The 25,256-nt window shown below is 36.1% G+C and overlaps 1 protein-coding gene across 6 annotated transcripts; it reads right to left on the bottom strand.

Annotated features, from left to right (window-relative positions):
* Positions 1-31: 31 nt before the first annotated feature.
* Positions 32-25,255, bottom strand: MTIF2 (mitochondrial translational initiation factor 2). 6 transcript variants are annotated; one of them, XM_081069496.1, is made up of 15 exons: positions 17,892-18,002; positions 17,433-17,580; positions 15,756-15,978; positions 15,275-15,386; positions 12,664-12,835; positions 12,045-12,205; positions 10,988-11,164; positions 9,465-9,604; positions 7,443-7,567; positions 6,059-6,263; positions 5,427-5,679; positions 4,634-4,774; positions 3,054-3,218; positions 1,291-1,431; positions 32-738 (listed from the first exon to the last, which is right to left on the bottom strand). In XM_081069496.1, exons 3-15 carry the CDS (start codon positions 15,969-15,971, stop codon positions 566-568), a joined length of 2,181 nt encoding a protein of 726 aa, XP_080925622.1. In that variant the 5' UTR covers positions 15,972-15,978; positions 17,433-17,580; positions 17,892-18,002; the 3' UTR covers positions 32-565. The 6 variants fall into 6 exon arrangements, with proteins under 6 accessions (XP_080925622.1, XP_080925621.1, XP_080925623.1 ...); XM_081069495.1 differs by lacking the exons at positions 17,433-17,580; positions 17,892-18,002 and adding an exon at positions 24,748-25,255; XM_081069497.1 differs by lacking the exons at positions 17,433-17,580; positions 17,892-18,002 and adding an exon at positions 24,748-25,190 and having other exon boundaries at positions 15,275-15,382.
* Position 25,256: the final 1 nt, after the last annotated feature.

Raw genomic sequence — 25,256 nt, 5'->3', positions numbered from 1 at the left:
TAGAAGCCAGTTTGTGGGTTTTTTTTTTTACTTGAGCACTATTGACCTTTTAGACCAGATAATTTGTTATGGGGTTGTCTTGTGCATCACAGGATGAACAGCATCCCTCGTCTCTACCCACTTGACGCCAGTACCTCCCCACCCCCACCACCATGACCAAAAGTATATGCAGACATTCTTAGGAATGAATTTAGACTCATGTTTGCTCTCTAGTACTGTTGACACTGAAAAATACGGTTTCAAGCAGTTAACTTGGTACCATATTTTGCCCATGGAGCTCAATTCAGGGAGAACTCTCTTAATCTTCTTAACATTTAATTGAAGTTTAACTCTGACCATTAAATTCAATGATATGCCAATAACTAATTTACCATTTTTTTCTTAATACCAGGATTTCTAGTTGGAGGCATCCTTAAATATTTAAGTTTCCCTATTTCTGTATCATTTTAACTGTTAATGGAAGTTAACGCTTCGAACTACTTGGGTACTTTTTGAATTTTTCAATAAAGCAGAACTAGTTCTGTAATAAAGCAAGAAAGACATTTAATCTTTTACATTTTTAATTTTAAAATCCTGGATCCCAGGAGGTCTTGGCTAGAACTTCCTTTTCTTCATAACAAACAATTTCATCTCCCACTGTAAATTCTATCTTTTCGTCATCCAAACTGAGACCACAATCCATTCCAGTTTTGATGATTGAAATATCATCTTTATGGTGTTTCAGTGAGGTTAATGAGCCTTAAAAAAAAAACAACTTAAGGTTTATATATTGAACAAATAATAAGCACCTTCTAAGAGCTATGTAGTCTGGCGTTAAGAGGAAAATTACACTGAAACTTAAAAACTTTACAGTCCTGTCATGTTAAGTGATAGGACTAAATACCAGAGAGAAACGAAGTTGTAAAGATTTGATTTGTAGTGAAAGATACTAAATCTCCCATTTTAAAGACGGACTGACTGCAGAGGATGGGATTTGTACTCTGGACTTGAATGAGATGAACAAGGATAAAAGACATTGCAGGCAAAAGGTCAAGAAAGGATGGAAGTAAGCAAGTAGATGAAGTGTAGGAGACATGGGTGGAAAGGCAGATGAGAAAATCAGATTAGGGGACTAACCAGTGGAGTCATCAGAATTAGTCAAGGAGGGAATCCATCAAGATTGTGAGTTAGCAAAAAGGAATGGCCTGAACTAGGATTATGGGAGTGAAAGATGAACAGATTTCACGTGGTTACACAGAATCAGGTTTTGGTGACTGGATAATACAATAGAAACATTTTGATGTTGCTTACCTTTCCAAATAACCTGTCCATTGCGGATTAATTTAAATTTTTTTGGTTTTTCTAACTGTCCCTTTTGGACTCTGCAGCCAGCCACAGGAACTTTTTTCTTCCCTTCTGTTACAGAGAAGGTAGCTAGTATAGAAGCCTCACCTTTAGGAAGAAGAGAATATTAAATACAGTAAACAAAAGATTCTGAGAAATATAAAATTTCTGACATTATGCAAGGCAGAATTAAAAGTGAGAAAAATACAAACTCATGCATAGAAAGAAGTCCTAGTTTTCTGACTTCAACTATACTTTCCTGACCAGTATTAGAAATAAGAGGAAAATCCTTGGATATTCTTGGAAAAGAAAACTACAAAAATACATGTGCTTACCAAAAGAATGAATGAAGGAAAAATGGAACTCTGGCTGAATAAAATGTACTAGAAGATAATAGTACAATTCCTGTCTGCTCTATGGCAACGTAGTTTTCAACATTGCCTCAATATATTTTCTAGAATAGATCATCTGTTATTACCTGATTTAATTTTACCACTGGCAATTTAGATCTATTTAAGATTACTTATTTTGTGACTCAGCTTAATTTTTTCAGACTAAAAATTAACTTCCAATAATGACATGGTACCACACATTGCAATGTGCCAACTTTCTAGGGTTAGTGTCATTTGGTGCATGCTTACTCCTAGAAACCCTCATATCACTCAAACTTCGGTATGAGCATGTTAAGCAGATCAGAAAATCTTATATGTTTTGTAAACCAAAAATGCAAATACTGAATCTTAGAAGAAACATCAGATAAATCCAAATTCAAGTATGTTCTACAAAGTCATTGGACTATACACTTCAAAAAATCAAGGTCAAAAAAGTCTGAAGAATTAAATGTAATCCATGATCCTGGGCTAGGGTAAAACACATAAAGTTCATTATTGGAACAATGGACAAAATTTGAATATGGACTGTGGCTTAGATAATAGTACTAACATTAAATTTCCCGAGTTTGGTACCTGTTTTGTGGTTTTATAAGAGAACATCCTGTGCTTAGGAAATGCAAGTATTTATTGGCAAATAGACATAGTATCTCAAATTTACTCTCAAATGGTACAGAAAAAATACCCTTTGTGTGTACGGTGGGGGAATAAAGCAAGTGCGGCAAAAGGTAAACGATTGGTAAAGTGGGTAAAGGGCACATAGGAGGGAGTTCCTTATACTTTTAATTGTTCTGGAAATTTAAAACTATCATCAAAATAAAAAGATAACATATATGTAGAGAGAGAGGAAAAAGAATAGAAAAAAATGACTCAGTCATCTAAGTAAATTTAGCCTTTAATTTGGCCAAGGGATATGCTTGAAAGAACATTTTTAAATACTTAAAAGTAAAATAAATTTTCTTCTTGTGGCAGATTTCTCCGCCAGCTCCATGACCATATCAATGGTTCCTTCCACAACACGTTGATAATCTATGCCTCCCACCCTAGTCTAATTTATATTACAATTGTTCATATCTAAACTTGAGGATGAGTTCTTATTGCCTTCCTTGCCTTGTATCCTTGGGGCCTAAGCATACCGCGTTGTGGACAGCAGGTGTTTATAATACAGATGAAGTTACACTGAATTTTTATATAGTAATTTTTTTCTAGAACACAGGATATGTATTGGAACAGTGAATTTATTTCAACAGTGAAATACATTTCCCCTAAACTTTGCTTTCAATTGTTATTTACAGCACCTAAAATATGAATGTTTAAAAGTAACATGCAGTTAACACTCACCTACTACATGCTCTTCCACAGTGCAGGGCAATCTGCTGCTCAATTCTCCCTGCAAATCTTCAATAAGACGGTAAATGATTTTGTGAAGTTTAATTTTTACTCCTTTTTTTGCAGCTGATTGCTGGATAACATTGCCTGCATTCACATTGAAGCCATATATAACACCTGGCAAGCAAAAATACAATCAGTAAAGTAGCACAAATACTGCATTAAATAATTTGTCTTTCAAGCAGAAACTCAAATCTACATTGTTTTATTTCCTCTACATAAATTAAAAGCAAGCAGGGGAGAAGAGAAATTATGTAATTTTTTCTAATGAAAACTAGTAAAATTTCAAATTAATAAAAGGATTTTATAAATTCTATTGTGGCTTGTTTAATAAGAAAAATTTCTATGGTATTTAAATCCATTCATTTAAGAAATATTAAGAGCCCATAAATGTGCATGACAGTATGCTAAACAAAGCTTTGATTTTTATACCAGAGAAACAAGAAAACATGACTAGGACTGAAATATTACATTATTATTTTACTAATAATTCTAATATTAAATTATAATCTTATATCTACAACTTTTGCGGTTTACTCCTAGGTATTCAGCTGGCCAAAAGGTGCTCAAAAATAGTTACTTAATTGATAAAGTTCAAGTTATTTAAGAAATTATAGAGGTCCATGAAGGTGACCATTTTACTAAAGAACAAATAATGTATTTAAGGGCAAATGCCTTTGGGGAAAAAGCAAAATACTCTTGCCTTAAGTGAAAAAAATTAATGCAATCAGCTTAATCAAGAGAAAAACAACCACCTTGAAAGTCTTATCATTAAGAAATCATTCAATACACTATCTATATTACACAGAACAGTGCTAGGCCAGTTAGTTCCTATAAAATACTTTGAATTAACCAGCAATACCGAAAATACCTTTTCAGTAGTAGAGGTAACATTTAATTCTAATCAACTCAGATCATGAAGTACCTCCTTCCTAAATGATTAATCACTCAACAGTATTGGTACTTTGCTAGGTGTCAGACCTAGTTAAAGAGACATTCAAGAATCCCCTTTTTGTGTATCATATGTCCGACTAATAAACAGTCCCTCCCTGCCTTCTAGGCATTTAAAGCTAAAAGGAGCTTTAAGAAAGAGATGATTTGTAAAATTATCAATAAACAAAAACAGGTAGCCAAAAGAAAAAGATGAAGGAAAGTGCAGAACAGGCTGATTAGAATGTTAGGAGCATTCAAAAATCTAAATGAAAGATACAGACAACCAACCTTGGGTTGAGTGGGGAACTGGGAGGAGCAGGGAGAGGACGAAGTGATGGTACCTTTAAAAAAAAATAATCAAGAAACACTACTGGGGCTTGAAATAGTTCCCCAAGGATGCAGTACAAGTGGGGCTATGGCTGAAATACTGCACATCCCATTCACTCTCAGTCAGTAGCTGGGACTTGACTGCAACAGCAAGGGTGATGCTGATGGGGTAAATGTTGGGTGTCACTAGGCAAGGATCAAAAGACAGAAGCAAACTGTTCACAGTATATACAAGGGAACACAGTAAAACAAACAGGAAATGGAATCCTTACCATGAAAGGTTTCAGCGAGATTAACATCATTTTCACTAATATCACCCACACCGAAATGTACTAATTCTAGTTCACACTCATGTGAAGCATCATAGGTATCCATAATGTTCAAAATGGCTTCAACGGAACCGTCAACATCACCTAAATGCAGCAAAAGTTTCAAATTATTGGTGTTAAGTTAGCATTAAGACAAAATGACAATAATCTATTTACAACTATAATAGGAATGGCATTTACCACTAAATCCACTTTTACTTAGGTTTAGCATTATAAATATCTACTTAATTTAATAAAGTATTATGGATCAAATGTATATTAACAACAAAATCTGCAAGAAAAATGTTTACTTAGAAAATCTCCCCCAGTCGGAGGTGGATGAAAAAGGTGAAGGGGGTCAAAAGATAAAAACTTCTAGTTATAAAATAAATATGTCACAAAGATGTAATGTATAGCATGGTGACTATAGTTAATAATATTGTATTGTATATTTGAAAGTTGCTAAGAGAGTAGATCTTAAAAGGTCTCATCACAAGAAAATATTTTCTAGCTATGTATGGAGATGGATGTTCACTACTTATTGTGGTGACCATTTTGCAATCCATGCAAATATCAAAATATGTTATATACGTGAAACTAATAAAATGTTATATGTCACTTACACCTCAATAAAAAAAAAAGTCTCCCCCAAAATACTGAAATAATTTTGGCTTAAATTTAATGGCACTAATTGTAAGAATTAAGAAATACATATATTCCAAAAATGAGTTATAAAGTAAAATCCTTTAAAACTCACCTTTAATAATTATAGGAAGTACATTTGAATCTCTTTCAGCTTTCTCTTTTGGCTTTAAGAGATTTTGTTTTTTCTTTTCTTGGTACTTTACAAATGATCTCTCCTTCCAATGCAAAGTGCCATACTTCTCACGGGCTTTCCGATGTGCTTCTTGGTGTTCCTTTCGCTTTTCTTCTATCATTTTCAGATCCTCCTTATTTTTCTCCTGTTCTTGCTCATACTTCCTCCAGTCAACAACCTGACGTGCCCTTGGCTTTGCAGGGAAAAAAAACAGGCATTATTTAACTAAACAGAAACCAGTTACTGCGGGGTTAAAAGCTTTGTGTTTTTCCTCCACTATGAAATTAGCTTAACTCATATATAAAACCACTAATTTTATAACTTTCAAGAAACTTATAAAACTTTAATTTGGGGGCTTTGTGTATAATTGAAATTATCTAATTAAAAAATCCTATCTCAGATGTTTAAGAAAGCTATACCCAAATTCTAAAATGGCACCCTTAGCCCTCTCATAGCCCCTTATAGTCTACAATTATTTGTTAACATTAATATACTTATTTTGTATGACACCAGAGACTAACATTTAAAATTGTTATATCATATCTAATGTATGGGAATTAAGCTTAATATACCTCAGATTCTACTTCAAGAATTTCATCTCCTGCAGAAGGGAGGTCTCTCCAGCCTATAATTCCCACTGGCATGCTGGGACAGGCCTCATTAATTGTTTTTCCATTTTCATCAAACATTAAGCGTACTTTTGCCCAACTCTTTCCAGCAACCAGAATTGAGCCTTTTCTCAAAGTTCCTCTTTGAATTATTGCTGTAGTAACAGGACTAAAATAAAAATAAAAGTATGTATTCTTAATGCCAAAACCAGGATGTAACAGCATTTTCTTAAGCAGAGCAAATATACCTTCATGAGAATTAAATATATATATATAGCAAGTACCCACAGGGTTAATTCCACCACTTCTCAACTTCTCAAACAGTTTTTCGTACTATAAAAACATTTCACAAATGTTAAAAGGTGGAAGCAACCCAAATGTCCATCAACAGAAGAATGGATAAAGAAAATGCAATATATACATACAATAGAATATTATGTACCCTTAAAAAAGGAAATTTTGTCACCTGCTACAACATGGATGAAACTCAAGGTCATTATGCTAGGTGAAATAAGCCAGTCAAAAAGGACAACCACTGTATGATTCCACTCATATGAAGTATCTAAAATAGTCAAAATCATAGAAACAGAAAATGGAAAGGTAGCTACCAAAGGTAGCTACAAAGGGCTGCAGGGTAGAGAGGGAAATTTAATTAGTGTTTCACGGGTATAGTTTGCTTTGCAACATAAAAAAATTCTCTAGCAATCTGTTGCATAGCAATGTGAATATACTTAATACTACTGAACTGTACACTTAAGGATGGTTAAGATGGTAAATTTAATGTAATGCATCTTTACTACAATAAAAATTTTTAAAGACAAAACAAAAAACATTTCTTACAAGGTTATGGTACTAATGGACGCGGATAGCTGAGTGGACAGAATCCTAATCCCTTTTTTGTAACTAATTTGTTAAGCAGTGAGAAGACCTCTTCTGTTGTTAGAGAGGGAAATTAATGAAGAGAACACCATTCTAAAGACTTTCCTATATGTTAACGGGGAAAGACATAAAGAATTTAGAAACCCTAAAATAGTAATTACTATTTCATTCCAATTTATGTTAGTCCATGAGGCTTTACCAATTCAGTTAAGTCAGTGGGGGGAAAAATTGAACTACTTAAGTCATCTAAGTATGACTACTAGATGTATAAAGATAGTTGCTGTGGTCTACTAATAACTACATTTTTGTGTTCTGTGTGCTAGTGCAATAAAATAGTTTTCAAAACAAATGCTTTGAAAATATTGTTCATGGACTAACAATAACAGGCAATAAAAATACCTTGTTATATAATCAAGTCACAAGACAATGGAATGAAATTATTAAAAAGCAGGCATTTTAACAGACTTACCCTCTTCCTTTGTCTGTGAAAGATTCTATTACTGTTCCTTCCACTAGACCAGTGGGGTCTGCTTTTAATTCTAACATTTCTGCAAGAGTAATTGTTGCCTCTGCCAAAGCCATCAGATTATCACCCTTTAACAACAACAAAAAAATGGTAATATACATTAACAAATATTATCTGTAAATGTAAGTACCAGGGTCAGAAAGCCAAATAATCTTCACAATTATATTGTTACTTTCTCTTTAAGCATGAAAAGCATGAATTACCCAACTAGAAGGAAGGAAGAAAGGGAGGGAAGCAGGGAAGGATAAGCAAAAAAACCTGAGGCAGGGACCGGTCTTGCAAGAAACAGTGGATATGTTTATTTAAAAAAAATGTGGTCACCAGAGGTGCTTGTTAATAATATCCTTTGAAAACGCATGCTTCATTCATCCTCTCTCTCCTCCATCTATCTCTATAATTTGCTTCCTCTCACTTTCTTTTCAATGCTACTTTACATTGAAGTTCTATCCAATTGAACAAGCTTTCACATCTATTTTCTCATCTGATCCATTTGAACAACCCAAATGTGCAGCCCTGAAAAATCACTTCATCTCCCTGGATCTCCTTTCCTTAATTTTAAAATAAAGGACTAGCTAGATTAGATGATTCTTTCACCTTTAATGACCTGTTTACTATGCTTTCTAGGGCTCCAAGATCATGCAGTTGATTAACTGGTGATGGAAGTGGATCTGATGGGCAAGGAATTTTTCCATGCTCTCTGTCAGCTAAGAGATTGCTCGCATTTGTTACAGTGTAAAAGAGACAACTGCAAACAAAACTGAATGAATATTTTGCTTACCCATCTACTCAATCCTAGTATTTATTCCAATTTATAAAATGCTGCTCTGAAAAGCAGGACTGGGATTGTTTCTCTGCATGACCTAGTCTTCTGTATCTACTTTGGAAAAGTAGGCCTTGTCTTACTTCTCTGCCTCTCTCTCCTAACTCCCTCCATTCCCCAGGAATCATCTCCACCACGCCTACAAATTTGCCTAAGCAGCTTACATGTACCTACTCATCTGATGGTATCCGGGCAGAAAAGGTAGCCATGCCTTCAAATGTTTTAACCTTGCTTTCAGAGTGCAATTGCAGGTATGTTAGAAAGATAACAAAGGTGGCATATGATGAGTTTCAGAGAAAAAGAGGCATAGTTTTACTCTGAATGGAGGCATAATTTCTAAACATCTTGGAGGTAACAAATTTATGAAAAATAAAGATAAAATGAGACTGAATTGGAGGAAGGTGGCAAAATATAGTACCACCCTCCAGTGAATGATCAGGGAAAAAAGTCTGGAATATGCATAAACCACGGAATATGATAAGAGTGGACAAAAAAGGAAATTGTTACTCAGCAGCAACCTGTATACAATAAGACAATTGGAAACTGCTGTCACAAAGCAGGTACTGAGCTTCCTTGATGTTTTTCAACCAGAAAAAAAATAACTGGTAATTTAAAGGGAAATTTAAATAACATTACAAAACTTATAATTTAATTCATTGAAACATTGAGTCAATCGTTACAAAGTGAACCCAAATGTTTCATGCTTGTATTAGTGAAATTGTCATTTCTTTAAATCTCTCTTAAATGCCCTAGGACCATTCTATAGTTTTTGCTATAAAAATAAGCATTTTATTACCAACTGGATTTCATTTCTGCTTAAAACAGTCTTTAGCTTACTATTACCCCATTTTCACATCATTTACCATTTATTCTTCTAAGTATCTCATAATAAGAAAAGCATTAATTTTAGACCCGATTCCCCACTGATCAGCTATGTAAACATGGATTGGTGACTAACTTTTCTGAGCCGTATTTCTAATCTCCCAAACTTGGATAATGATACCAGCTTTACCTACAGAACTTTTAAACAACAGAAATTACGTATGTCGAAATGTTCTTTAGGTACAATGTAGTATGTTCTTTAGGTACAATGTAGTATGTTCATTCCCATGTGAACACGTCGTCTATGAGGTGCCTGTGTTTACCGTAAGTGCAGAGACATGCACTGCTTGGACGTCGCCTCCATAATCCTCACACACCACATCATAAGCCAGCAGTTCTTTCTTCACTTTTTCAGGATCAGCCTCAGCTTTGTCACATTTGTTTATGGCAAGGACAATTGGCACTGAAAGAGACAGAGTTAAGAAGAGGGCAAATGATAATACCTTCAATTCCAGGTATTCACAATGAAAACACCAACCTTTTTTGGCTTTCTCTTACCTAGTGAATGCATTATACTTATCTAATAAAAGACCTAAAAAGATCCACATACTTACGATGTACTTATAATCTACTTGTCATCTAAACATACCCTCCTATTACAGAAATGACACAAAGTTCCAGGAGATAATGCTTGGAGAAAGTTGGGTTTCACCAACTCTGCAATTTTTTCAGGTATCAAAGGAACAGAAATTGAAAACAGACACAAAGAAAGCTATGCAACCCACAATCTACAATTATGAAAAAGTACATTTCATATTGATGAGGTGGAACTTAACAGGGACCAAAAGAACAGGTATAGAAAGCATGATGCAAAGAATTTATCCTATCTCAACCAACTAACTGCTTTGTTATGGAATCCCTGGCAAATTTATCATTCTCTTCTTTTTGTTATATTCCCTAGAATCATTAAAAGCACAGTCCATTCCACAAAGGCAATTTTGAGGAATTAAAAAGGAAAGAGAGTAACACTGAAAGCTAGATCAGATTCCAAATGTGGACATGTTGCATAGTAACTGTAATGAAGGGCGTTCCAGCCACTCTCTGGGTCTTAGTTTTCATGTCATGAGATGAAAGAATTTGACTAGATCAGTGATTCTCAACCTTTTCTTTTCTCCTTGCAAACAAATCCAGGCGAATATGATACTCTCCATCAGGTACAATTTCCCAAGGCAACAGTATTTTCTCAGGGGGTACAGGGTCATATAAGAATAAGAATAAATGTGCAGAGCACGTGTGTGTATTATAATTTTTAAATAGAGAAAAATAAGGAAGAAAATAGCCAAGTAATTTCCCAAAAGTTTCAATTTTATACATTTGACCAAATAAGAATTTATTTAAAGTAGATGAGGGGGAAGTTTCTCTTTAGAGAAGTCCAGATGATGAATGAACAAGGAATAACAAAATTAGAATATCACCACTTTGCAACTTCTAATGAACTTAGGTGATGGGGACATAGAAGTTCATTATTTTATTCTTACTGTTATATCTGTTTAAAATTTCCATGATAAAAAGGTTTAGAAAAAGTTATTTGTGACTGCTATATTCTCATACTGTACAAAGTAAGTAAACAGTAGAGGAAGGACTGTACTTGTGAACACAAGTCCCAAACTGAATCCTGCCTACACTCTTCTTAGTAGTTACGTCTGTGGGAAAACAAGTCAGCTGTCTTGGAGCCATCTCTGTAAACAGGTATAACAATCCTCAGATCGCCATGAAGACTAAATGCGCTCCACGCACATGGCCCCAGAACAGTGACTCTCATCAGCCCTCCACAGCCACAAAGTACCTTGCGCATCCTTGGCATGCTGAATAGATTCTACAGTTTGTTTCATTACTCCATCATCTGCAGCTACAACCAATATGACAATGTCAGTGACCTGAGCACCTCTGGCTCTCATTGCTGAGAAGGCAGCATGTCCTGGAGTATCAAGAAAGGTTATCTTTTCCCCAGAAGGCAGAGAGACTGTGGAAACAGAAATCCAAAAAGACTGAAAACTCAAATATGTACTTCCCTAATATGTAGGAATGTATGTGACATTATCAAACACAATAATTCTTTAAAATAATTTTATTCCTTCCATTAATCTTAATCAGAACCGTACAGATCACATTTCATAACAAAAAGTGCTAACACACCAGTGAGACCTGTAGGGTTTTCTTTTCATGTAAAAATTCAAACAAAAATGCTTCATTTTTCTAGAATGTAGCCACTTGCCTAAGGGTACCAACTGATATATATTCTGGAGAGAGAATATACTGATAACTACATAGGCAGCCACTCCTACATTAGCAAACATTGGCTGCACAACTGCCTTAAACAACAAAGACAATTTAGTATATGTTTAGTAGCCCAGGATGTGAGTCTGAAAGCCTTGCATTTAAATCCTGGCTTTGGAACTTCCTAGCTGTGTACCCTGAGTAAGTAACTTAAACCTAAACAAGCCTCAGCGTTATCTGTAAGTAGCAATATTAATACCTACCTCATGATGCTGCTTGAAAGATAAAAAATAAAGCATATGAGGGGCTCAGAACAGTGCTGGCTGCACAGTGAATGGTAGCTATTAATTATTATTAGCAACATTATCACAACCAAGCATTGAAGAATTTAAGTTCACTAAACCAAACTAAGAATGGGCTAGAATAAAAAGGTAATACAATTTTCCTCTTGTAGAATGTATAAAATAACCTTTATTAACCACCTGCTCTACGTTTCATTAAATCAATGGCTTTAGCCTTTAGCAGTCCCTTTTACTTTGAATTTGTATATTTCATACAATGACACCTGGTTTACAAAAACACTATTGGGGTTCCCAAGCACATTGTAAGGTAATTTGCATTCATACCAAGAAAGGCACCAATGTGCTGAGTGATGCCTCCAGCTTCCATTGCTGCCACTTGAGTTTTTCGCAGTTTGTCAAGTAACGTCGTTTTCCCATGATCAACATGGCCCATTATAGTAACAACTGGGGACCTTGGGGTTAATAAAGCTGGATCTGCCTGGGGCCTACAATTAACAGCAAAGGAGTTTCATTTCTTAAACATCAGAAACATGTTATAGCTGGTGAATTGGTTTGCAGTTATCTCTCTGAACTACCATTAACAATAAAACCCAACATTCAGCTCTGGTTAGTGTAACTATTTTCCTCTTCTATACATACAATGACTATGACAAAAATATATGACTGCCAACCTACAGTTGGCATCTTCATAACAATGAGCAAAACTGGATAATTGTTTAAAATTCAGGATCAATATACATACTTGGAAAACTAAGAAAAATGACTCTTAGAGTTTTATAACCTGACTATATATCCTGACGGTTTAAGTACTTTGAAGAAAAGTTTAAATGATACTCACATATCATTTTAATTGCAAAAGAAATTTTCAGAAAAATCTTTCCATTAAAAAGTGTAAATAAAACTATGTGGTCTCCTTCCCACAATATATATGGTTATGTTTTACCTTCTCACAGCATCTTTATTTTCTCTGACTTTGTCCTGTTTTAATTTGCTCCATTTTAACTTCATCCCTGCCTTCTTTATCACTTCTTTGATCCAGACTTCATCTAAGTGTGAGTCTGCTTCTAGTGAATCTATGTTGATAGTAGTGTTCATTAAAGCTTCATATACAAAATCTGGGTGGAATAAGATAAAACCTTTTAGGGTCATAAAATTAAATGTTTAAGAAAGTGAACTCTATTACTAAATATCAATATAAACAGTATACTCAGTGAAAGGAATAACATATCAAATCACAAAGAAGCTAAAAAGAAAATGATCTTGAAAATACGCCGCATGTATATGAACTGGAATTTCTGCATACTCATAAATAATTGGAATACTGACGTACCTTATAAACCATCTGAGCCATCAATAAAACATTAAATTGCATGTTGTATACATTTAATATTGAGTAGTTTATCGCAGTCTAGTTCTAGTTACATTATGTCATGCATATACAAATGTGTGTGTATACGGTCAATTCTTATTATTCCCCTTACTCATGCTCTATAAAACCATCATGAATACTGAATTTGCAAATACTGAACCGTTGTTCTGAGGTGAAATACAGGGTTAGGTTCCTTTAGCCTCTGGTCACATTTTCATCAGCTGATCAATACGTACCTTGTTTGATGTGTTTCTGTTTACAGACACCGTATTTACTATACTATACCGCTGATTCATTAACAATGAACTCACAGCCAGCAGCACTATAAGTAATGCCCAAACAAAGCTTATCGAACACATGTATTATTTTCTGTAAGGCACATTATAGCCTCAGCACTACGCCAAGGGGCCATTTTAAACAGCGAAATCACCAACAAAAAGCACAAAAATGCAAAACACGTGGCATTAAATAAACCACAAAAATGACACTTGTTTACAGTATGAGAGCTGAAACAAAATTGCAGAGTGTTGACTATACATGAACCTCAGCTAGAAATGTGAGATTGGGCAACTCAAATTTCTCACCACTCTGCATATATCTGGGAGTGAATGCATAGCACCGGGAGTATTAATTTGGGGGCTACAAATGCACTTTAGAGAATTCACCAATACAGAATCCCCAAACCGACTAGATGAACACACATACAGTGTCTAAGTAAATAAGCTTCAAATAGATAACTTTTATTGAAATCATTGCAAAACAATTTCGGGTTTAGAGCACTGATCTGTGGAATTAAATTTATATTTTAATTATTCTATTTATTTGATGATACAAAGAAATTATTACGATTATTATGATTATGGGGGTGTGTGTGGTAATGTTTAAAAAAAGAATCCTCACCTTTTAGCAATAGATACAGAAGTATTTAGGATTAAATGATTTATTAATAATTGTAGTCACTGGCTTATGTATATATTATGCTTATTCTATCATTTCTGGTTTCATACATTGCCAAAAATTGCCAAAAATAAAGTTTTAAAATCAAGCCTACTGTCAATATTATTTATAATCATATCAATACAATTTTCCTTGGAAAAATTCTTAATGACTATATCCATTTGTTCTCTTAAAGTTTTCTGGTTATAAAATAACTACATAATACAACTGCAAAGTTATAAAAATAAGACAATGTCCTAATTTTCTGTTCTTTGTAAGGATGTATATGCACAAAGAGCGGTTAACACTTTTGGGCAGGAAACATTAAAATTCTAACTCTGATATAAATTACAAAATAGTAATTCTTGATAAATAATTTGGTTTGTGGATAAGAGCATGGGCTCTGGAGCCATACTCCCGGGGTTTAAATCCTGGCTGTATCACATATTAGCTGTGTAATCCTGGGCAATTATTTATCCTCTCTATGACTCAGTTTCTCAACCTATAAACGGGGATAATAATCATACCTACTTCTACTGCATTGTGAGAATTACAGAGTTAATAAATATAAAGTACTACTACATAGTAACAGCTCAATAATTATGAGTTATTATTAATTTTTTTTTCCCCAAGAGTCTGCTTTACTTGTTACTTAGTTTGCTACAATCGTAGGTTATTCCTTGTTTACTGAATTTTAATGTCAGTTTATGATGAAAACTCAAATTTTGTTTCAACAATCCTAAACTGGTAATAAATACATCAGTTAATGAAAGAATAAAAAAAGACACTACACATTTATAAATAAAAATAGTATTATTAAAAGTTATAGCTATTACTATAACTTTTTCTGCTGGCACTACAGATATTGTCAAAATTAGTGAAAAAAGGAAGTCAGAAAATTATAGAAAAACAAATGGAAAGTAAATGAATATAAATATGGTCCCTCCGTCCAAAAAACATTCTTTGTACTTAGTCTAATAGCCCACAGAATTTCTGAGAAAGAAAAGTTAGTTCAGATAAGAAAATCATTTCCACTTTTATTAGAAGCAAAATCTTAGAGAACTATATTTGGCAAAAAGCCAAGAAATGAATTAGAGTGTGTGACCTAAAGTGAAAAACATTGGAATGACTTAACATCTTTTTAAACCACCAGTCTAATTTTTATTTTTGAATGCCTTAGTCTTATTGCAAATAAAATACCAGGTAGTCCATGTTTCCATATTTTGCCTTATAAAATTATCTGGCTCACCTATATCTTTTTCCATTGCGCTAGCCAGTTCCTCAACAGTCATTCCAATCCATACCTCCACTTCCTTTTTAGATTTTGTTGAAGATAACTGAGATTTCCGTGATCTTTCTTCCTATGAAAAATTCAGAATGTATGAAGAATAAAAAACTTCTAAGTGACAATTTATTCTGGAATATCTACCATAATCACAGATCCTATTTCTACCAATTAACATTCCCATAAGTAGTTAAATCTCAAACTAAATTTAAAAACTTACATCCTTAATTCACTACTATATACCAATTTCCAAGTAATCAACTTAATTAGAATTACTGAACAACCAGAACTTCCCTTCTTCACAAAAATTTATTGCCTGGAGTATAGCATTACGGAATAAAGATTCTGTAAATGACAAAATACTCAAAATGGATTTCTATTCATGGCTCTAGGCACTTTCATCTCAGACCAAATTAATACAGTAACTATAGAAATCTGTAACTACCTTTTTTGTTACTAGAAGCCTATATTGAGATAAAGCAGCCCCAAAGAGTGCATCTGTTTGCCAGGGCCGGGTATAAGGCTGAGCCGTCCACATGGGGCAAGCAGATGAAAACACATGCTTCCACTGTGATGTTTTTCTTTGACCCAGGCTGTGCAGCTGCCGACAAATAGTGTGAAATCGTAGCAAGTTCTCCACTTTCAGTATCTTCTGGTTCATGTTTCTCCTAGAAAAAAAGTTTTAAAATAATATTTTGGTTAATATTGAAATCAAGTTAGCAAATATTAGTTAGTTATCTACTACATGCAAAGCAGTGTGCTAGTTAAAACAATGAATAAAACTGGGTTCCTGCCCTGAAAGAGCTCACAATCTAGCCAGAGACTGCGGATTCCATACTAACTGTTCTCTAGATATTAAGTTTTATTATTGTTAATGGCCCTACTATGTTAGAACTGAAATACAAGAACAAACTTATAAAGGGTTCTTTTTTCACTCTTGAAACATCAACTAACCAAATCACAATAGAATGATTTTTCTAAAATGCAAATTTGAACTCATTAACTCTCCCTAAACACCCACCAGTGGCCCCCCCATTAATCACCAGTTTAATGTACAACTTCAAAGCATGATATATAAGGACTCATTACCTGACCTCTGTTAACTTCTCACTTCTCTTACACTCTTCTAGTCCCCTCACTTCTACCTCCCAAGCTTTTATTTTGACGCACCTGTAATTTCCAATGGTTTGTCATCTAATTTTTAAAACTGTATAAGCTCCCTCTACTTGAAATTGTCTTTCAACCTTCAACATTTTCCCAACTTCTCATTACCCCCACCCCATAAAAAAAGATGCTTTAGAGCGGGAAAAAGGCACCCAATATGCCTTTTGAATACCTTTCTTGGAATGAAATAAGAGCAGCCCCAATAAGCGAATTTTATTGAGCGAATACTGAGAAATTTATTGAGCGAATAAATTCGTGAATTTTATTGAGTGAATACTGAGAAAGAACTCAACAGTGTTGTTCAGAACTCACTGAACAGTAGTATAGTTCTTTTCCTCCTGAGTCTTCTATTTCATTGTGCTCTCAAGACTGCATTGCTACAACTTTGTTTTTTCAGTTTTGAAGGGAAGGAGCAACAAAAACAATGTAAGAAATACATGTTTTCTTTTCAGCAAGCATTTCCTGAGCACCAGCTTTCAGGTAGTGCGTTTGAGGTGGTTGATGCAAAGGTTAATAAGCCCAAGTCCTTTCCTTCAGAGGTCACTGTCTTTAAAGTGTTCCAGTACGAATCTCAGGCACAACAAATACCTCAAAAATGGCACATTTAAAAAAATCTTATTTAGGTACATGTCCCTGGACTAAGAAGTAAAGAGTACTCAGAAAGCACAGGGTTTCTTAGGAATTTTCTTTTATGAGTCTAAAACTAGAATTGACAAGGTCAAAGATTAATGGAGAGGGAAGAAAGGCCTCACATAGAGATTAGCCAAAGCACAGATATGTAATTGAGGCAGGAATTAGAAAAACACATTGGGGGCAATGATCCAAATGTCAAAACTGTAAGGAACCTTACTTGCTACTTATTCCAAGCCCCTCATTTTACAGAAAAGGAAAATGCGAGTCCAGAGGTCTAAAAAAAACCAAAAAACAAGAAACAAAAAAAACTTCTCCAATGTCATACCGCTAGTGAATGACTAGTACCAAGGCTCTGTGACTCCCAAATCGGTGTTCTTTCGCCACTAGGACACTCATGCAATCTCAAAACGGATGTTGGAAATACGCAGTTGCATTGGTGTCTGAATGTAAGAGTTGGAAGCCTTGGAAATTATCTGAAAGGTAAGAAGTCACTGTAGAACAAGTACGATGCGGGCTGGCTTCGCCTCGAACCCCAGCCCAGAAACCCTTGGGCACAGGTGCGGCTGGAACGTGGGGGCCGCACCTGCCGCGGCGCCGGGAGAGCAAGGCAGCCCGCTGCTTCTGGTTGCATACCGCTTGCATATGCCTACAAATGGTACACGCAAGGAATACATGCATTATGGAAAAGCTTCCGAAAGCGCAATATTTATGGTTTGTGCCACTGACTCTTTAGGCCAAACGATACACGCCACCCGGGACGACCCGGCTAAGGGACCCCACTCACTTAGCTCCTACATAACGCCCGGAGCGTCTGGAGTCTGAGACCCAGAGAGGATCACCTCTGCGCCCGGGAGAACCCACTGGCGGTCAGTCCGTCTTCGAAATGATCCCCACCGGGCTTCCGGTGCCGCCGGAAGCGGTTCTTCCCGGAAGTGGGACGTCCGAGTTCGTTCTAGTCGCTGCTGCCGCCAGGATTAGGGCTGTGTGAGGTCCCTCTGGTGCGCACCTAGCCGGGGTGGGGGTGGAGGGCTAGTTCAATCTGTAGCCTCTCCCTGGGGGCAGCCGCGCGTCGGGCTATCGCATCTGCAGGTCCCTTACTTTTCTTAGAAGTAAATTACTGCTATTCTGGGGCTGTAAGTGGCTTCGGGTGTCTACCCTCGAGGGAAAGTTAAACGGGGAAATGTGGGAAACATGATAGGTCCTTACAAGACACGTACCTAACGAGAAGGGAAAAAACACAAGGCAACGTGGCGGTAGAACCAGTTAGTGCTGGGTAAGGAGCGTTTTCTCTTTCAAAAGTCGCCTCGCGTAAGTAGCATTTGAAGTAGTAAAGCCAGAGTGCTCATCCCAGCGCATTCCCAGTTGTGTATACTTGGGGACGTTATGTAAACCCTCTGTGCCTCAGTTCTGCAATGTGGTAATGATAGTGGCCACTTCATAGACTAGGTTTGTAAGAGCACCTGGTTCATACTGAGTTTGATGTGACTATTACAGCCTCCTCCCAGCGCATTTCTGCACCGTGACGGGACATGTCTTTTGGCCCATCCCCTTCGCCATAACCGCCTTCACTTCTCGAGAGTGTAACTATTGTTTATATCTGTTCTCAAGGACTCACACTACCCAAGGCTAATGACATGGTTATAAGTTTCTTACCCAAAAGCATACGTACGTGCTATCTCCCTCCCATAATCTGACCTCCTACCTCCTGCTGCCTCCTCTGTATCGTCTCCCCAGTGCCTACCACAAACGTGTGCCATCAGTATTCCTGAATGATCAAATGGAAACCTCTGTCCTGGAAATCTTTTTTATGAATCTAACACCCACACACTTGAAAACTACTGAAGTTCATTCCAATAGTGTAGTTTTACTTAATCACAAACACCCACTGAAGTACAATTTCTGCAAGAATTTGTTCTTTGCTCTCTTATTTACCTTGCCAAGCAGTTGAGAAACAAGCAGAAAATTGGTTGGTAGAACATCCAAGTAGTGGTCCTATCTTTCCGCAATATTAAAGTGAAAATAACTGATACTTTTCTAATCATGAAGATAATGCACGCTAATATAGAAAATTGAAGCAATATATCAAAATACAGAAAGAAAGGGCTAAAAAAAACCCAACAGGATAAGGTCAATTAAAGGAACAGAGGAGCAAACCTGAAAGAGCTCCCAATGGCCAAAGATGGAAATATTTGAGTAACAAAATAACATAGTATTGGATTATAGCCCAATGTGTCAAATAAGTATACATGTGTACATACTAATATAAATGATTGAATAAAGTGGGAGAAGAAAACCTCTAATAAAGGAACCTCTAATAAAAGCCATACTAATAATCTCATTAAAGATATTTGAATTGGATTTTGATCAGCAATGAGATAGTTGTGTCTTTACCACTGACATCCAAATAACACAAAGCTTTTTTTGTGTGGTTCCTCTTTAGTCTTATCAAGTTATATTTCACTAATTTCTTCTTACACAATTACATCTCTTAAAAAATGTTTTTTATTATAAAATATTTGGTTTCATTTTTCCAGCTTTTTGAGGTGTAATTGACAAAATTATAAGATATTTAAAATGTACAATGTGATTTAATATACATATACATTTGTGAAAAGATTCCCCGAGTTAACATATCCATCACCTCACATACTTACCTTTCTTTTTTTTGGTGAGAACATTTAAGTTCTACTTTCTTAGCAGATTTCAATTACACAATACAGTTTTATCAACTTTAGTCACCATTTTATACATGACACCTTCAGACCTCATTCATCTTATAACTGAAAGCTTGTACTCTTACCAACCTATATTCCTTATTCCTACATTCTTGTACATCTCCTCCACTAACTAGTATTAAGACTTTGCATAAGACACTTAATCTTTCTGTTTAATATCTTTATTACAAACTTAAGGTTAAACTCAGAGTATTATTTTTGAAAAGTTAAAAAATATGACTATTAAATAAATATTAAATGAGCATATGTCTAAAGATGTATTTACTTCATGGATGAGGGAACCAGCAGGATGGTAAGCCTCATTCAAAGAGAACTAGGAAGTGCGAAGTATTTACAGTGGCTAAAATAATGAATGCTCCTAATTGCTAATAAATATACAAAATTTTATAAGACTTAATAAGCAATTTAATAAGATTGCTAATAAATATACAAAATTTGTTAATATCCTGCAGCACAATAAAGCTATAAGTGTTGGCGTTATCTTTTCTATGAGACAAAAATCAGGATAATCCCTTTGCCTATTTCCAAATTTTTGGATAGTTTTTCTTAACAGAACTAAGAGTCCTTTGAGATTTAATTTTCTCTTTTAGGAACCAGCACCAAAAATGTAATGCCATGAAGAATTCCAACCCCAGTACACCACACATTCATTGATTAAGTTTATTCTAATTAGGATTATCAATTGCAATTTTAAACCACCCAGACTAATTCAAAGGCTAACTATTTATTTATTTGATATTTATTGCTTCAAGGAAAGCTTTACAAAGGGTGTATCTCATCTTACACCAAAATTAAGTAGTTAATTCAATAATAAATATGTATTAAGAACCCATAATGTACCAATCACAGAGAAATAAAATAGATGAAGACTCTTATCCTCATGGAGATTATATTTTTGTGGTGGGAAATTTCATATGGATTAAGTATTTAAATGATAAATAAAAATTAGAAGATAATGTAAATGATATCATTTCTAAACTTAGGTGGGGAAAACCTTTCTAGTCATAATTCTAAAACCAGACAATATAGGGAAAAAACTGTTAGATTAGCCCAGTGATTCCCAAATTTAAGTTGGCATGAGAATCCCCTGGAGGGATGGTTAAAGCATAGATGCTGGCCCACTGCCCAGAGTTTCTGATTCCATAGGTGTGAGACAGGGCTTTGAGAATTTGTTTCTAACTAAGTGATGACAATGACGTTGGTTTGGGGACAACACTTTGAGAACCTGGACTAGACTACATAAATATTGTAAGTATCTGTACTGTCAAGATATTAAAAACAAAATTAAAAGGAAAGCTACAACTAGGAAAGCATTCATAATATATGATCAATTAAGGGTGTAAATTGGGAACATTTCCTCCCTACTGCTTTTCTGTGAAAGGCGCTCATTTCATTCAATTTTGAGCCTTTCTTTTGCCCCATTTCTCATTCAGATTCTGAGGACATGGATTTGGTTACTAAATTTGAGACTAATTGAGCATACCTCAACTCAACTTTCTTTCCCTCAGGAACAGAGCAAACAAAAATCACTGCATTCCCCTGCACTTTTCCTTACATTCTAGTGGAGAAGCTTGTATTTTAGCTTTAAGGTATTAAGTTGGTATTTAACGTGTATAGATATACCATCCTCTGTCAGTAAACTTAAGTGATATTGGTATTTTTTCATAGATCTTAAAAACAATGCAAAAGCACGTTTGCCTTGACTCTGGTAATCATATAATTGCTAAGTAAGATGTGGAAAAGACAATGTTCTCATACTGTAAATTGATGAAACCATTCTGGAGGGCAATTGGCAATAGCTATCAATTTAAACGTATAAACTGTAAGTTTGCAGACTGGAAATTTATTCTAAGCAATAAATGAAATAATTATGCAAAGATACACAGATATAGAAAAGTAGATATTTGTCATAGCTTTATGTACAATATGAAAAAATTGGAAATTATTTACATGTAAGACTTTTTACTTAAGTCTTACCCTGTTTGTAAAATAACTTGGTAACCTGCGTTTATCACTCCTCTCCTAGAATCATGAGATTTCATATTCAAGTTCTGTGACCAAATATCTAGTTCCTCAAGTTCATAATGATAATTTGAACTTAATCTGTTTCATTGTTGTTTCCAATGTAAATCTGATATTGTGTTTGCTTTGACGGCAAAGCCAAGGATAGCATTTCTTTTGTATCTAATACAATGTTGACATATATGTGTGATAAATAAATATTGCATTGAACCTGGGTTAGGGTAGTTTTCTTTAACAGTAACATGAGATTCTTTCTACCATAGACAGATTTAGATGCATTTTATGATAAAAATCTTTGATTGGAAGGCTAGCTTGGAGCAGAATACTTGGTCATTCAACCACAGGTAGACAAAAAATTAAGAGAATATTTGTCTAGACCAGGGGAAAAAACAATAGTAGTTTGGGCTAGGGTGATGGAGGTGGTGAGAAGAGAAAGGATTTGAGAAACTGAACTGTTATGGATTAGCTATGGGGTAGCAGGGTGGTAGTGGGGAGTGAGGGGGTCATGTGGTGGGGAGGATTCATGTCTTACATAACTGATGGATGACAGTTCAATTCCAAAGGGAGTTCTAGGTCAGAACACCCCGTTACCTAGATAATGTGCTGGATGCCACTGCCGATTTTTCGTTTTTGTAGCTGTTACGGAGATCCCACACTTCGTTAATGTTTTCCTACTTTTAGACGTAATTTGCATTTCTTAGTTACAATCAGATTCCAATTCTTCTTTCCCCAGTTTACTCTCATGTCACCATGACTAGATTTGGATATTCAAATATTTGAATATTTGAAAGTCTTCCAATATTTAAGAATGATAATTTGGGATATGCCTTATCTTCAAATGGATGATCTTTGCTATTCTATTGCTTTCTAATTTCATTTGCTAGAGATACCTAATGAAAAAAGTGAACGACACCACACTTTACATGCCAAAGTAAAATTTAAATTGAGTGTTCTTAAGACAATCCAAAAGAAAATATTGAATATTTATCTATTGCCAGATGTTAGCTTTCTAAACTTAGATCAGTATAACTTAAAATGAAAGAATGACATTTAGTTACACAAAAATTAGTAACTTCTGTTGATAAAACCAGACTTTAAAAAAAATCTCCCCTTAAATGGGAAAAAATGAAAAATATTTGGCTATATGACAAAAGGCACATAACTTGATTATGTAAAGAGCTCATATAAATAAATGTGAAATCCATTAACATTCATTCTGTAGTTAAATGAGCCGAGACGTGAACAAAGCTAATTCACCAATGGGGAATAATAAACATGGAAAAAAATGTTCCGAGTGATCCTTTACACCTTGTCTATGTTTTCTAAACACTCTGTAATGTGGTATGTTTGCTTTTGTTGTTGACCTGAAGTTAGGGGGCCATGTGTAGTACCTGTTGTTGGTTCTATAATCAGAAATCAAAGAATTGGAGTGTTTGAAGGGAAATATAGCTTAATAGTTTTAAGAGGTGGGTTAACCTAAGAAATTTTATAATTGTTCTATGGCCTTGGATAGAAATTGTTCTATGGCTGGGTGAAATTGTGAAGTTAGCCCTGATTTCCTCCTCTTTCACAACTTCCTCCAAGGCTGTTGTCATGCCGGTAAAGACGACTCAGATACTTTGCTGTGTCTTCCTTCTCCAGGTCTTCAATTTGAATCACAGAAATAACCTAAATTCATTCACACTAGAGTCAAATGTCCTTAGGAATATCTACATTTTATCTGGGATTTGAGGCTTAATCTAAATTCATAAATGAAATCCAAACGTCAAATTTCGGGCCTCATTCAAGAAGTGAAGGTTTTGCAAGATAGCAAACAACAGCCCCACGAGGGTAGGCAAAGGACTTCTATAAAAGATGAGTCCTGGTTTTCACATCTAATTATTTGTAGATAAATAATAACAAAAACTAATTTTCAGAAAAGGTAAAATGTAAAATTATAATTTATAAATTTAAAGTTGAGAAGGCCTAAAAGTATAGGGATTTTGAGCCCTGCCCACTCCCCTCTTCCCCGTTGGTTCACAACCTCAGGGAGTGTGTAGAGCGCCCCTGGAAGCTGTTAGAATGAGTTTGTGTGAGCAAGAGTGACTCCATATTGAATGAGCAAGAGTAACTCCATTTTGGACAAGCACAGAGAAGTTAGCAGACAACGTCCAGGGAGCTGCCCGGTTGCCCTGGTAATTGGGTGTAACCAGCTACACTCCTAAAGTCTGCTATTGAAGATAAGTGGACGTCAGGGTCGCTGGCTGGCTGCCCTGATAAGGTGATGTCGGGAAGGCACACAAAACTGCTTAAGACCTGAGTACTTTTGCAGCTCAGAGATCTGGTCTCCACTGAGAGGTGACCATGCTGCCACTCTACTCCGGGAACCCTCCACCCCGCTCCGCTCCCCTCGGGCAGAACCTCTGCTGGACCGACCGGCCGGACCAGCCACCCTCCTCGCCCCACCAGTACGCTGATTGACTTTGGGACTGGTTCGTTACTGTTTTACCCAATTGTTGTATTACTCTGTGCGCGTTACTGTCTGGTGTATTGATGATTGATGCTTCACTGTTTCGTGTATTGATGATTGATGTTTGAGTAAAGAGCATATTGAAAGGCATTTAAGACCTTACACGCTCTGTTCTTCCTGTGTGTCACGGCTACGGCAGAGACCTCAGTCAGAGCCAGGTAGATCCTGGGGCCTGGGAGTCTCTCGGGGGCTCGTCCCCCTGACTTGCAGGAAGAGACAGCAGCACGGACTGTGAGCCTAGCAGTCGCTCGTGACATTGAGTTTCCCTGATGAAATGCAAAACTGGTTCCCCTACACAGAGGAAAAGCAGAAACCCGAAGAGGCAGGTCATTCCAGATTGAGAGGTGACAGGTTTAATTAGCAAGGGAACTTACCGAGGCGGATGCAAGGAGAGATCTCCATCCAGATTCTTGAAGAGTATACTATATAGAGGCCTTAACAATGTGCCGTCACCTATACTGTCCAGATGGTCTCAGTAACACGACTCTGTCAAGGCTGCTTCCCCCAGGTGGCTCCCAGTACCGAAACAGTGCGCGAAATGTAGTTCCAAGTACAGGGAAAGGGCTGAGGAGCCTGATTGCCTTCTTCAGCTCACGGGTCTACCGGAGGTCAGGTACTCTGCAGGACTTCCTTCAACATTCCCTAAATTGAACGATGTTGACAGCTCTCATTCTACTTTAATGGCAGATATGCTGGACCCAGGAACCAGAGACGGGGTTAGGGAAGGCTATGAGAATGAAGGCGGCGCCCTCCCGTGGGACACCCGGTAAGGAACCCCGCGGGTCCCGCAAGGTGGTCTCCGCGGACGACTTTCAGAGACGCGCAAGGAGAGGCGCGCGAAAACAGCGCCGCCACCTGCGGAAGGTACCGGCACTGAACTTCC

This window comes from Rhinolophus hipposideros, assembly GCF_964194185.1.
Source record: "Rhinolophus hipposideros genome assembly, chromosome: 12".
Classification (NCBI taxonomy): domain Eukaryota; kingdom Metazoa; phylum Chordata; class Mammalia; order Chiroptera; family Rhinolophidae; genus Rhinolophus; species Rhinolophus hipposideros.
This window is presented reverse-complemented; position numbering and strand designations above follow the sequence as displayed.

Excerpts from the sequence above, each read along its gene's own strand:
- MTIF2 (XM_081069495.1), bottom strand. The coding sequence starts at position 15,971 with ATGAACCAGAAGATACTGAAAGTGGAGAACTTGCTACGATTTCACACT. Across the intron at positions 6,264-7,442 it reads TTCACAGACAAAGGAAGAGG|TCCTGTTACTACAGCAATAA; the intron begins GTAAGTCTGTTA and ends TTTTTATTTTAG. Across the intron at positions 5,680-6,058 it reads TTCTTGAAGTAGAATCTGAG|CCAAGGGCACGTCAGGTTGT; the intron begins GTATATTAAGCT and ends TTCCCTGCAAAG.